This window comes from Vespa velutina, chromosome 14, assembly GCF_912470025.1.
Source record: "Vespa velutina chromosome 14, iVesVel2.1, whole genome shotgun sequence".
Classification (NCBI taxonomy): Eukaryota; Metazoa; Arthropoda; class Insecta; order Hymenoptera; family Vespidae; genus Vespa; species Vespa velutina.
The window spans coordinates 2869838-2882337 of NC_062201.1; the positions used below are offsets into that span (position 1 = coordinate 2869838).

Below are 12500 nucleotides of genomic sequence, written 5' to 3' on the forward strand. Positions count from 1 at the left end.
GATTTTGAAAGTAGAGCGTCCATTTTTTTCTTTTTTAAATGAACAAAAACAAATTTTATGTTAATTTCTAATAAGAATTAGCTTTAACTTTTCTTTTTTTCTTTTTTTTTTTTTCCACAAAATGGACCTCCCCCATTTTTTAAATCAAGAGCTCATATATATATATTATTTATTTATTTATTCATGTAAAAAAAAAAAAAAAAAGAAAGAAAGAAAGAAAGAAAAGCTCGATTACCTCCAGCTGCATAGATTCCAGGCAAACTGGTTTTGTATTTGCCCATTGGAGTTTCATAATTTCCACGTGCATCCATTTTCGTTTGCAACTCGTCGGCAATATATTTCTCTGGGCCCAAGAATCCCATAGCAAGTAAAACTAAATCACATTTATATATCTGTAAAAATAAAATAATTGATTAAAATATATATATATGTGTGTGTGTTAAATGAAAAAAAAAAAAAAAAGAAAAAAGAAAAAAGTGGGAGGGGAGGGTGATTGACTATTGATGATAATTTTTTATTAATTATCTTATCTATCTGACCTTCTCAGTTCCAGGAACTTCATTCGGTTTCCATCCACCGGTAGAATTCTTTGTCCATTCTATAGTTATAGTCTTAATACCACTCACATGTCCATTACCATCACTCAAGAATTCCTAATTGTCAAAATTTAATTCATTTTAAATTATACAAATATATATATGTCTCTCTCTGTGTGTGTATATGTATGTGTGTATACGTGTGTGTGTGTATATAATGTAATATATTTAAATCGTAAATTTTGTTTACCTTGCTGCCAGTACTAAATCGACGAGGATCACGACCAAATTTCAAGGCCACTTCTTCATGACCATAATCTACTTTAAACACTCGAGGGAATTGAGGCCAAGGATTATCCGCACCCCTTCTACCGGGTGGTTCGGGTAAGATTTCAAAAGTAGTAATTGTTTTAGCACCCTATATAATGTTATATGTATATATAACAAAAAAAAAAAAAAGAAAAGAATGTAAAAACTTGTCTTTATCTTATCGATCTTTTATAATTATTATACCATCAGTATTAATCGAACAATATTAAAAGTAATATGATTACCTGACGTAAGGACGTTGCAATACAATCACAGCCGGTATCACCACCACCTATTATGATAACATCTTTATCCTGTGCCATAAGTCGCAAATCCAATGGGGTTTCATTACCCATTTGCTTTTTCTGCCAATGTTCTAGAAAACTAACAGCAAAGTGAATTCCTTCGAGTTCCCTACCAGGAATCTGTAAATCTCTAGGCCATGTTGCACCAGTGCAAAGTAATACCGCATCATACTGATTTTTCAATTCCTAGAAGAAACACATATATAATAATATGATAATTGTGAATTCTTATATATTAAAAAAAAAAAACAAAAAAAAAAAAAAAACAAAAAAAAAAATAAATAAATAAATAAATGAACAAAATTTATTTATACCTGAACAGTAATATCCTTTCCGACATTAACACCGGTCTTAAAAACTATACCCTCAGCTGCGAGTAAAGTTACTCTTCTTTGTACAACTTGTTTGGATAATTTCATCGTAGGTATACCATATTGCAATAATCCTCCAACGCGATCGTTCCTTTCGTATACAGTTACTAAATGACCAGCTTTGTTTAATTGATGTGCAGCAGCCAAACCAGATGGACCAGAACCTATTACCGCTACGGTACGACCGGTTCTTTCTGTTGGTGGATGCGGTACAATCCAACCTTGTTCAAATGCATGATCAATTATTGCACATTCAATATTTTTTATAGTGACAGGAGGCTCAGATATTCCAAGTACGCAAGCTCCTTCGCATGGTGCAGGACATACTCTTCCAGTGAATTCTATATAATTCAATATAATTAAATATTATACCATTTTATATTTACAAATATGACATTTTTAATTAACATACCTGGAAAATTATTTGTTTGTAAGAGCTGATTAAGCGCCTCTTTCCAATTGGAATGAAATACAAGATCATTCCACTTAGGAATAATATTTCCAAGTGGACAACCATAACTGCTTTGACAAAATGGAACACCACATTCCATGCATCTTGCTGCCTGAACACGTAAACCTTTTCTTACGCCTTGGAAATTATAAATCTCATTCCAATCCTCCATTCGCTTCTCGACTGCCCTGTATGATTCTGTATGTCTCTTGTACTTCATAAATCCTCTACGAATATCATATACACGAAAATATAGAAACTTCATTAATTTAAAACCCTTCCCCCTCCCCCCCTCCTAACTCTATAGACCCACCGATTCGATCTTAATCGTTAATTACCTTATTTTATCTAATTTTTTCTGTGCTACTTCCGTATCTGTGACAGCTTCTTCAATATCCTTCACCTTTGAATCAGTCTCTGAATTTCCATTAAGGATCGGTTGATCCTGCTTAGTTTCTTCTAATTGTTTCAATACTCGTTGATAATCGTAAGGAAATACCTATTTCAATTTACATAATTACAAATTATAATGTGAAAAAAAATTATAATGGTAAAAAAAAAGCAATACCTTAACAAATCTGGTCGTTGGTTCAGGCCATAAATTCAACAAATCTTTAGCAATAAGCGAACCAGTCTTTTCAACGAACTCTTCCAACAATTGTTTTACATAAGCAATATCTTCCGTGTTATTAAGTGGAAGTAACTCAACCATTTCGGGATTGCATTTGCTAAAATAATATTTATATAATATATATGGTTAAAAAAAAAAAAAAAAAAAAAAAGAAAAAATTAATCGACAGAAAATTTACCTTTTGAATGAACCATCAACATCAAAAACATAAGCTATTCCACCGGACATTCCAGCAGCAAAATTTCGTCCGGTAAGTCCAAGTATGACGGCACATCCACCGGTCATATATTCACAACCATGATCACCTACACCCTCGACAACTACCACAGCTCCGCTATTACGAACGCTGAATCTCTCAGCCGCTATACCTCGGAAATATGCTTTACCAGATGTTGCGCCATAAAGACAAACATTTCCTACTATGACATTAGCTTCAGAATTGAAATCTGATTCTTTCGGTGGATATATCACGATTTCACCACCACAAAGACTCTATCCGTTCATATGGAAAGTAATGAAAAATTATTAGAAGGAGAAAAAAAAAATGAACAAATAATATTAATACAATAGAATATAATAACAGGACATATACCTTTCCTACATAATCGTTAGCATCTCCTTCAAGTGTCACGTGAATACCTTTCGTCATGAAAGCACAAAAGCTTTGACCTGCTGAACCTTTCATCTTAATATTAATACTATGCTCCGGCAAACCATTTTCCCCAAATTGTCTGAAAAAGATAAATCAAACGCTCACGTTTTGAAAGATTTTTAATTGTTCATAAATTAATGATATATAAAATAATTTTATAATTCAAAGACTTATTAATTCACGCTTACTTGGATATTTGATAACTCAATGTAGACGCAAATGCACGACATTCGTTATTAATATTCATTTCAATATCAACACGTTTTTGTTTACCATTTAACAATGGTTCGGCCAATTGGATCAATTCGTTGTCAAGTCTATTTTCTAATTGAAAATCTTGCTTGATAGAACCACCATGAATGTTAACGCCCGGTCTTAAATCCAATGCATTTCGTAGAATATTAACGAAACTCAATGTCTTAGCTTTCTCGATGGTTATGTCGTCACGTACTTTAAGGAAATCTGTGCGGCCTATTAAATCTTGGAATTTTTTAATACCAAGACTCGCCATGTGCTGACGAACCTGTTAAAACACGAAAAAAAAAAAAAAAAAAAAAAAAAAGAAAAAAAAAAGAAAAAAAACAAATCCTCATGAATAAAAAAAAAAAAGTGAATTATTTAAAAAGAAAATAGAAATATATTCTTGTTGTTTCGTAACGAAACATTTAATATACCTGCAAAAAAAAAAAACTTACACTCTACAATGTTGTACGTAACCAACCATTTTTGTTCACTGTATCAATGGAGCCTCGCCTTCATTTCGCTTTTTCTCTTTTTTTTTTTTTTTTATCTTTTCTATTCTTTTTTTTTTTTTATTCTTTGTTTTTTTTTTTTCTTTTTTTTTTTTTTTTTCTTTTTGTTTTCTTTTTAATTACACTTTTTACATAATATATAAAAATATGATTTAATATTATACAATCAATATTATATTATACCATACCTCTTCGGCAAGTGCAAAGAAGAAATTTATCACGTGTTCCGGTTTCCCTTCGAACTTTTTCCTAAGTACAGGATCTTGCGTGGCGATACCAACGGGACAAGTATTCAAGTGACACTTTCTCATCATAGTACATCCCATAGCAATCAAAGGAGCTGTACTGAAACCAAATTCATCTGCACCTAGTAATGCTGCAACTACGATATCAAAACCTGTACGCATCTGTCCGTCTGCTTGAACTACCATGCGTGATCGAAGATTATTCAATGTCAGAACTTGATGAGTCTCCGCTACACCCAATTCCCATGGAAGGCCTGCAGATTTAATGCCTGTCCAACTACTAGCACCAGTACCACCATCGTGACCAGATATCACTACATGTTCAGCTTTACCCTATATATAATACATTTTTACATTTTTTTTTTTTTTTTTTTTTTTTTTTTTTTTTTATAACTTATTATTCTTTTTCATATGATTGTTGTCGTTAATTAAACAAATATACCTTTGCCACGCCCGCTGCGACTACACCCACTCCAACTTCCGATACTAACTTGACGGATATACGAGCATTAGGATTTGCACATTTTAGATCGTAAATTAATTCGGCCAAATCTTCTATCGAATAAATATCATGATGAGGGGGTGGTGAGATAAGGCCTACACCGGCTACAGAGTGTCTGGTTGCAGCGATATCTGCAGTGACCTAAAATAAACGAAAAAGAAAAAAAAAAAAAAATTGAAGTGAAAATTAAATGTTATTATTATTTTGTATTATTAAGATCAAATAAGAAAAAAAAAAAAAAAAAGAGAAAAAAGAATATGGCATCATACTTTATAACCGGGTAATTCTCCACCTTCTCCTGGCTTTGCACCCTGAGCCATTTTAATTTGAAGATCATCGGCATTAGCCAAATAACTTGAGGTTACTCCAAATCTACCACTGGCTACTTGTTTTATGGCTGAACGCTTGTTAAATTTTGGATCTTGATTAAGATATCTGATCCAAAAAAAAAAAGAGAGAGAGAGAAAGAAAGATTTATTTGAATCGTAAAAAAAGAAAAAAAAGAAAAAAACAAACATAATAAGAAACTAAATAAAATAAAAATATTATTAACCTGTTTGCATTTTCACCGCCTTCACCTGTATTGGATTTGCCACCAATACGATTCATAGCTATTGCTAACGTTGTATGTGCTTCAAGCGAGATACTACCAAAGCTCATAGCCCCAGTAACAAATCGTTTAACAATTTCAGCAGCAGGTTCTACTTCATCTATGTTTATTGGCTTATCTAATTTTTTAATTATTAATTGACCGCGCAACGTACAATTTTGTACCATGTCCATTGATATTTTACGATAATTTTCATAAGCATTATTGCTTTTCGAAACGACATAATCCTGAAATAATTATTTTATTATTTATATTTCTTCTAAAAAAAAAAATAACAATATAATATCAAATAAAATTAAATATTATTAAATTAATCTCAATATAATTTACCTGCAAGCTAGCTATACTGCCAGGATCATTGATATGTTTTTCTCCGCCAGATCGCCAATGATAAATTCCTGGATTACGAATTATTAACATATCCATTGGTTTATTACAATATGTTATTTGATGCCTTTCAAATGCCTCTTTAGCTAACATTTCAAATGTTACTCCACCAATACGTGACTGAGTGCCCTAAATATAAATACATAAAACTCTTTAAAGAATTCATATAAAATTATTTAAAAGTAAAATTATTTTTTTTTCTTTTTTCTTTTTTTTTTTTTCTTTGATCTTCCAAGTACATCATATTTTTGATTGAATCATACATTTAATCATTAATTGGATCCAATATATAATCATTTGTAATAAGTTCATCATTTTTGATATTCATTTTGATATTTAAAATACACACACACACGAAACTTATTATAATTTTTAACGTACCTTGAAACACTTATCTATTACTTCATCAGCTAATCCAACTGCTTCAAAGATTTGTGCTCCTTTATAAGATTGTAAAGTTGATATTCCCATTTTTGCCATTACTTTTGCTATACCACGTTCCATAGCTTCAGAATAATTCTAAAAAAAAAAAAAAAAAATAAATAAATAAATAAATATATATATATATATGCATTTGATTTTGAATTTAAAAAAAAAAATTGATCTCTAATCTATAATTTTTTTTTATATATATTTTACCTTATATATGACTTCATCGGTAAATGTATAATCAAAAACTCCATCTGCTCTTAAATTCTTTGCCATTTCAAATACAAGATATGGACAAATAGCATCTGCGCCATAACCAAGTAACACGCATATATGATGTACTTCTCTAGCCTCAGCGGTTTCCAAGATAAGACCAACTTTCATTCGTTGTCTCTCTTCGATCAAAAAATGATGTACTGCTCCTAATACTAATAAACTGCTAACAGGTACTCTAAAGTAATCAAAAGTTTTACTTAAATTAATGAATTGTATAAATAAAGAATTAAAGTTGCATTATACATGACTTAAATCATCGAAAGAAAATTTCACCTTTCTGGACCACCTTGTCGATCGGATAATACAATTAATTGATAACCACCTCTAGCAGCTTCGTTAGCTTCATTACAGACACGATTCAGTGTCTTTACAAAATCAAGAGGTCCATCTTCAACGGGATATGTTGCATCAATCACTTTGGTCTTCCATCCACGATGTTTTGTTTGCTTAAGAACTTCAAGATCGTCGAGAGATAAAATTGGTTGTTCTAAGAACAATCTATGTACTTGGAGTTCACTTGGTTCTAAAATATTGCTCACAGGACCAATTGGACAAAGCATTGACATGACAATCTTTTCTCTAAACGGATCAATTGGAGGATTTGTCACCTAGTATAAAAGATTAAATAAATAAATGAATATATTTTATAGACTTAATTAAATAGAGAAAAAAGAAAAAAAAACAAAAAAAAAGAACAAGAATATTGGATATGACGTATAAAATTTTACCTGTGCAAATAATTGTTTAAAGTATTCGTATGGTAATGGTTGAAATTGCGATAGACACGCTAACGGCGCATCATTACCCATAGAACCAAGAGCTTCTTTTCTAATTGAAAAAAAAAAAAAAAAAAAAAAAAAAAAAACAAAAACAAAAAAGAAATTTTTATTTGTAATAAAGTAAAAAAAAATAAATAAATAAATAGCAAATTATTTTTAATATATCAAAAGATTATATAATTGTGAATTACAAAAATATATTACATACTTGGATTTTATCATTGGAAGTAATAGCAAGTTGATGGTCTCCAATGTATATCCGTACAAAGACAATCTTTTATCACCACCCCAGACACGATTGACAGCCGAAATTTCATTGAGACCATTGATAATATTTTTTTTCTGAACATCAGAATTGTATCCATTCTCAACTGTGTTCGATGTATCACCATTATTAGCGGCATGAGCAGCACGTATTTCATCCATTGTTATCTGTTTTTAAACAAAGCTTAAATGTTACCAAATGTATAACTTGCACGAGCTTTAAAAAAAAAAAAAAAAACAAAAAAAAAAACCGGGAAAGCAAAACTAATTATTCACAAGCACAATTTAAGAGATATTATAAACGATAATACTATATATATTTTACCTACTATATATTTTCTCCAATACCTGTGTCTTTGTAATGACATTAGCAATGATAATATTAAAAAGCGTACACTATCTATAATAATAATGGAAATCTATATATTTTAAAATGAATAAATAATAAATGCAAGTAAATGTTCTTTTGTATAAAAGAACTAAATCTTCCATCATGAAATAAATATTAAAGATACGAAATATTGGAAATATGCTTTTGGTCTATCTAATGAGGAAAAAAAAAAAAAGAAAAGAAAAAAAAAAATGTGAAATTAAAAAATAGAAACGGAATCCCAATCCTATTCGAAATATTATAAATATGAATGAGCTATAGGATGAAGGAAACACAAAAATAATAAGCTTTTATACCGCAAAATTCTATATATACAACCAACATATTGCTTCCTAATTTAATATTTACACACATAAAAAATAATATTTAAAAAATATACAGTGCTCCAATAAATTAGCGACATGATTTAAGCTTACAACACCTCTCTTTAAGGTTACGACTCACCCTCTGCACACAACACGATGGATGTCAGCACATAGGAAAAGTGAAAAAGATTATTTTGTATTAGTATATTCTCTATGTAAAAAAAAAAACAAAAACAAAAAAAAAACCACTTTTCTCTCCTCGTAACTTAAATCACACCCAATAATAAATGTTATCGAAATTGTGCCGTATCCAAGCACATATTTAGTAGAAATTTTATTTTTTACAATAATACTGTAGCTTTGTTATAAGTGTGCATCCCATTAATTGTTATGACATGTGATAATGATTTGACGTAACAATAGATATAACGACGATATAATAATTTGACAAAAAGCATAACAAAAAAGAATATAATGTATCATAAAAAAAAAAGAAAAAAAAAATAATATACATATATATATATATGTATACATAAAGAAAAAAAAAAAAAAAATAAAAAGGAAAAAAAAAGAAAAAGAGGAACTGCATCAATTACCTGTTCTCTTAGCCACTTAGAATGAGGCCTGCTTCTCGCAATGTGTTGTTTTAGTTCAACATCTTGTATAATCTTCTTTTCTTCTGTGTCAACGAGGAGCATTCTTCCAGGCTTCAAACGGCTCTGTAAATAAAACGAAGCATGAATAATCATTTTCAATTAAACTTTACAAATGATCGGCATTTATATGACAGCACTGGATGACGGTCCTACTGCTTTATACATACCTAGTCCCTAAATGACAAATTATACATCATACATATGACATGAGAAAAAAATAAATAAAACATAGCAATGTGATTTGCCATTATGCATACAATAAATACAATAGCATAAAAACATATGCATGTTAGACGGTGTCATTCTATCCTTACCGAACAGATGGAAATAACTAATACTTTCGTTGAACATTCTACTGATGCAACCTCGAAGAATGAAAACATAAAATATATATATATATATATATGTATGTATATATAATATATATAACAATATTATATTACAATATTTCTTTTCTTTTCCTTTCTTTTTTTTTTTTTTTTCTTTTTAAATTCACTATATTTCGCTCACAGATAATTTTTCACATCCTCGTGAAACACACAACACTCTCTTTTTCAATGATTCTATTCTCACAACTTTATAATTATTATCCCTGAATCAAAAACAATTTAATATATGTATTTTAAATGTCACAAGTATAATACATACATAGAAATGTATAATAAAATAAAAATAGAAATAGAAATAAAATCAAAAAAAGAAAAAAAAAATATATATATATATATATATATACATAAAGACATTGCTTTTATATAAAAAGGGAAAATAATTAATCCGTACGTGGGAAATGAATCACGAAGTAATGTTAAATGGGAGCAATGCGAATAATGGCAAAAATAATTATGTATGATAAATGAACATGTATGTACGAAGCATTTCTCGTAGAATGATCCGGTTTTATATTTGCTTGGCTATAAATGCATCCTATAACGCAATCCTTAAGTAGTGTTCATATCTTCGGCTCTTTTTTATTTATTTATTTATTTTTTTTTTTTTTTTCATCTTGAACGAGAGATAGCAGAAGAAGATTCGATCAGCTGGGCCTCGATCGAAAAAAACTGTAGATTCCTCCACCTCCACCTTCTCCTCCTCCTCCTCCCTTGTAAAAATATTTTGTCCCCCTAAAGAGCTAAAATTCCTCTATATTTGTGAATAATATAGAGCAATAAAGAGAGAAAGAGAGAGGACAAATGGATGATGGAAAGAAAGAAAGAGAGAAAGGTAGAATGAGAAAGGGAGAAGAAGAAAAAAAAAAAGAGAAAGATAAAGAGATGGCCATCATATTAGACGAGGACGACGACGGACGATGTAAAACACTTAAATAAAATTAGCACTACTATTTAGAAGAGCTAATTCTGCTGAAAAATTCCCATTCTGAGAGATAGAGAGAGAGAGAGAGAGAGGAGAGCCGAGAGTTTCGTTGGTTCCTTTAATTCCTTGATTACCTTCAGGATTATATTGCTGGGCGGTGTGTCATAAACGCCCACTTCGGACGCCATCACCATCATGTTATCCTTAGTGACGTAGAAGCGCGAGGGGCGCAGGCCATTTCTGCCAAACAAAAATTCAAAAAAGTCTTTTTTATTATCACCTCTGTGTCGCAAACTAGTATCTGCTGTCTATATTGTTGTTTGTTCGCTTGCCTTCCTGCTCGCATTCGTATATAGAGTTCTGTACACGCACACACACCTACTTAATCAATCCGTTTTTTTCTTTTTTTTTTTTTTTTTTTTTTTCTTTTCTTTTCTTTACCTTCATCTATTAGGCACCCCAGAGAAGAGTTGGAACGACGTATCTAAGTCATCGTAAACACACTCATCGATTTTACTCTCCAGGCTCTGTGCGTACGACGTCACGTAGTAGTGCAACGAAACAACGCCGTACTTTTTTTTGCCCGACACCAAAAAAAAAAAAAAAAAACGCAGAGGGAAGCGCGAGCGATAACTATACATTTATTTTATACATATATGTAATCAACTATAATATTATATTGAAAGAAGTATATTATATTATGATGAGAAAACATCATGATAATAATAATAATAATAAGAGCAAACATGAAGAACAAATATGTTACATTTCAGATTTCTTTTTTCTTTTTTTCTTCTTTTTTCTTTTTCTTTTCCTGTTTTTTGTTTTTTTTTTAACCTTTATTTCTTTGTTAAAATATTTCTGTATAATAAATTTTTCATTTCTTTTTTTTTTTTGCCCGTCTTCCCTCTACACACACTACCCAATCCACGTTTACCTTCAAACGAATTCTCTCTGCTTCTTTTTTCATATCATTTTCTATTTAAATACTATTATATACCGTTATTCCTTAACCATTTTCTTATGACACCGTGTATGTATATTCATTGAAGAATTACTATTTTAAGCTTTAACAACATGTCTGATGACAGATACATGTCTATAATACGACACGTAACTATCTGTACGAGTAGAATCAATACTGTTGTGTACATGTCCATATTAAAAAAAAAAAAAAAAAATATATATATATATATATATATATATATATATACATACACACACACAGGTATAAAAATAATTTCTTTCTATAAATTTATACCTTTTTTGTGTCTTTTTTTTTCACAAATAACATTATAAATTTAGCAGTACTAGAACCTACTCGTGATAATTAATCAGACTTCATGGAAATGATAGGAAACTGTGGTAAAATGTAATATAAATTTTTACCTGTCTAAGATAGCACCAACGTAACGACCATCGGTGAATGTAAGTAGAGCTGGACCATCCCAGGGTTCCATAGAACATGCAGCCCAATGATAAAAGTCTCTTTTCTCCGTAGCCATTGTAAGATCATTTTGCCAAGCCTCCGGTACCATAGTCATAACAGCCTAAAGAATTATACATATATTATATGTTTCATAAAATTTTAATTTACAATATTTGAAAATTGATTTAATTTATAATACGTGGAAAAAGAAAAAAGAGAAAAGAAAAAAAAACTAATCCCATTGATGTCACAACTATAATAAAACTTATCTCTCTATTATCGTACAATAAAGATTAATTGATATGATAATGTAAATAATTATGGTTATTATTACCTCAGGCAATGAACGTTGTCCCGCCATTACCAAAAATTCAAGTACACAATCGGCTGCACCAGAATCCGAAAGATTTGGCTCTACGACTGGATAAAGATCTTTCAATTGATTACCATAAATCTTACTGCTCATAACCCCCTCACGGGCTTTCATAAGATTAACATTTCCTCGTAAAGTATTGATTTCACCGTTATGCGCTAGTAATCTATGATATATAAGAATTATATAATTTTATTAATGATAAAACATATATATATATATATATATATATATATATATACAATGTTATATTTTTATATTTAAAAAGACAACTAGTTCCTGTAAAAGATAACATTGTTATCAGAACTTGATAATATTGTTTACTTACCGCAATGGGTGTGCCCTTTCCCAACTAGGGAATGTATTTGTGGAAAATCTTGTATGAACTAATGCCAAATAAGTTTCGAATTTTGGTGACTATAATAAAGAAAAAAATTCTTAATTATTTACACAAAAAATTTTGATATAAATATATATATATGAGGATTAATTGAAATTATTTAATATTTACCTTTAAGTCCTCAAAGTATGACCAG

The 12500-nt window shown here is 30.0% G+C and overlaps 1 protein-coding gene across 9 annotated transcripts in view; it reads right to left on the minus strand.

Moving 5' to 3' along the window:
* LOC124954153 (glutamate synthase [NADH]) overlaps positions 1–12500 on the minus strand; it is a 35714-nt gene that overhangs the window by 8904 nt on the left and 14310 nt on the right. For 4 of the 9 annotated variants that reach the window (XM_047506625.1, XM_047506624.1, XM_047506623.1 and 1 more), the window contains exons 6-33: positions 12476–12500; positions 12293–12381; positions 11926–12130; positions 11552–11712; positions 10297–10402; positions 8792–8914; positions 8335–8337; positions 7444–7667; positions 7185–7284; positions 6730–7064; positions 6391–6631; positions 6133–6270; positions 5695–5880; positions 5308–5591; positions 5024–5189; positions 4695–4895; positions 4196–4585; positions 3444–3778; positions 3196–3334; positions 2782–3095; positions 2541–2700; positions 2311–2471; positions 1934–2199; positions 1465–1862; positions 1091–1336; positions 787–954; positions 540–653; positions 236–392 (exon numbers count right to left, since the gene is read on the minus strand). The exon at positions 12476–12500 is cut by the window's right edge and continues 119 nt beyond it. In XM_047506625.1, the coding sequence (XP_047362581.1) occupies positions 236–392; positions 540–653; positions 787–954; positions 1091–1336; positions 1465–1862; positions 1934–2199; positions 2311–2471; positions 2541–2700; positions 2782–3095; positions 3196–3334; positions 3444–3778; positions 4196–4585; positions 4695–4895; positions 5024–5189; positions 5308–5591; positions 5695–5880; positions 6133–6270; positions 6391–6631; positions 6730–7064; positions 7185–7284; positions 7444–7667; positions 8335–8337; positions 8792–8914; positions 10297–10402; positions 11552–11712; positions 11926–12130; positions 12293–12381; positions 12476–12500 (5435 nt within the window). Of the gene's footprint in view, positions 1–235; positions 393–539; positions 654–786; positions 955–1090; positions 1337–1464; positions 1863–1933; positions 2200–2310; positions 2472–2540; positions 2701–2781; positions 3096–3195; positions 3335–3443; positions 3779–3800; positions 3930–4195; positions 4586–4694; positions 4896–5023; positions 5190–5307; positions 5592–5694; positions 5881–6132; positions 6271–6390; positions 6632–6729; positions 7065–7184; positions 7285–7443; positions 7668–8334; positions 8338–8791; positions 8915–10296; positions 10403–11551; positions 11713–11925; positions 12131–12292; positions 12382–12475 lie in introns of those variants that run through there. The other 5 variants (XM_047506626.1, XM_047506627.1, XM_047506628.1 and 2 more) reach the window with 5 other exon arrangements.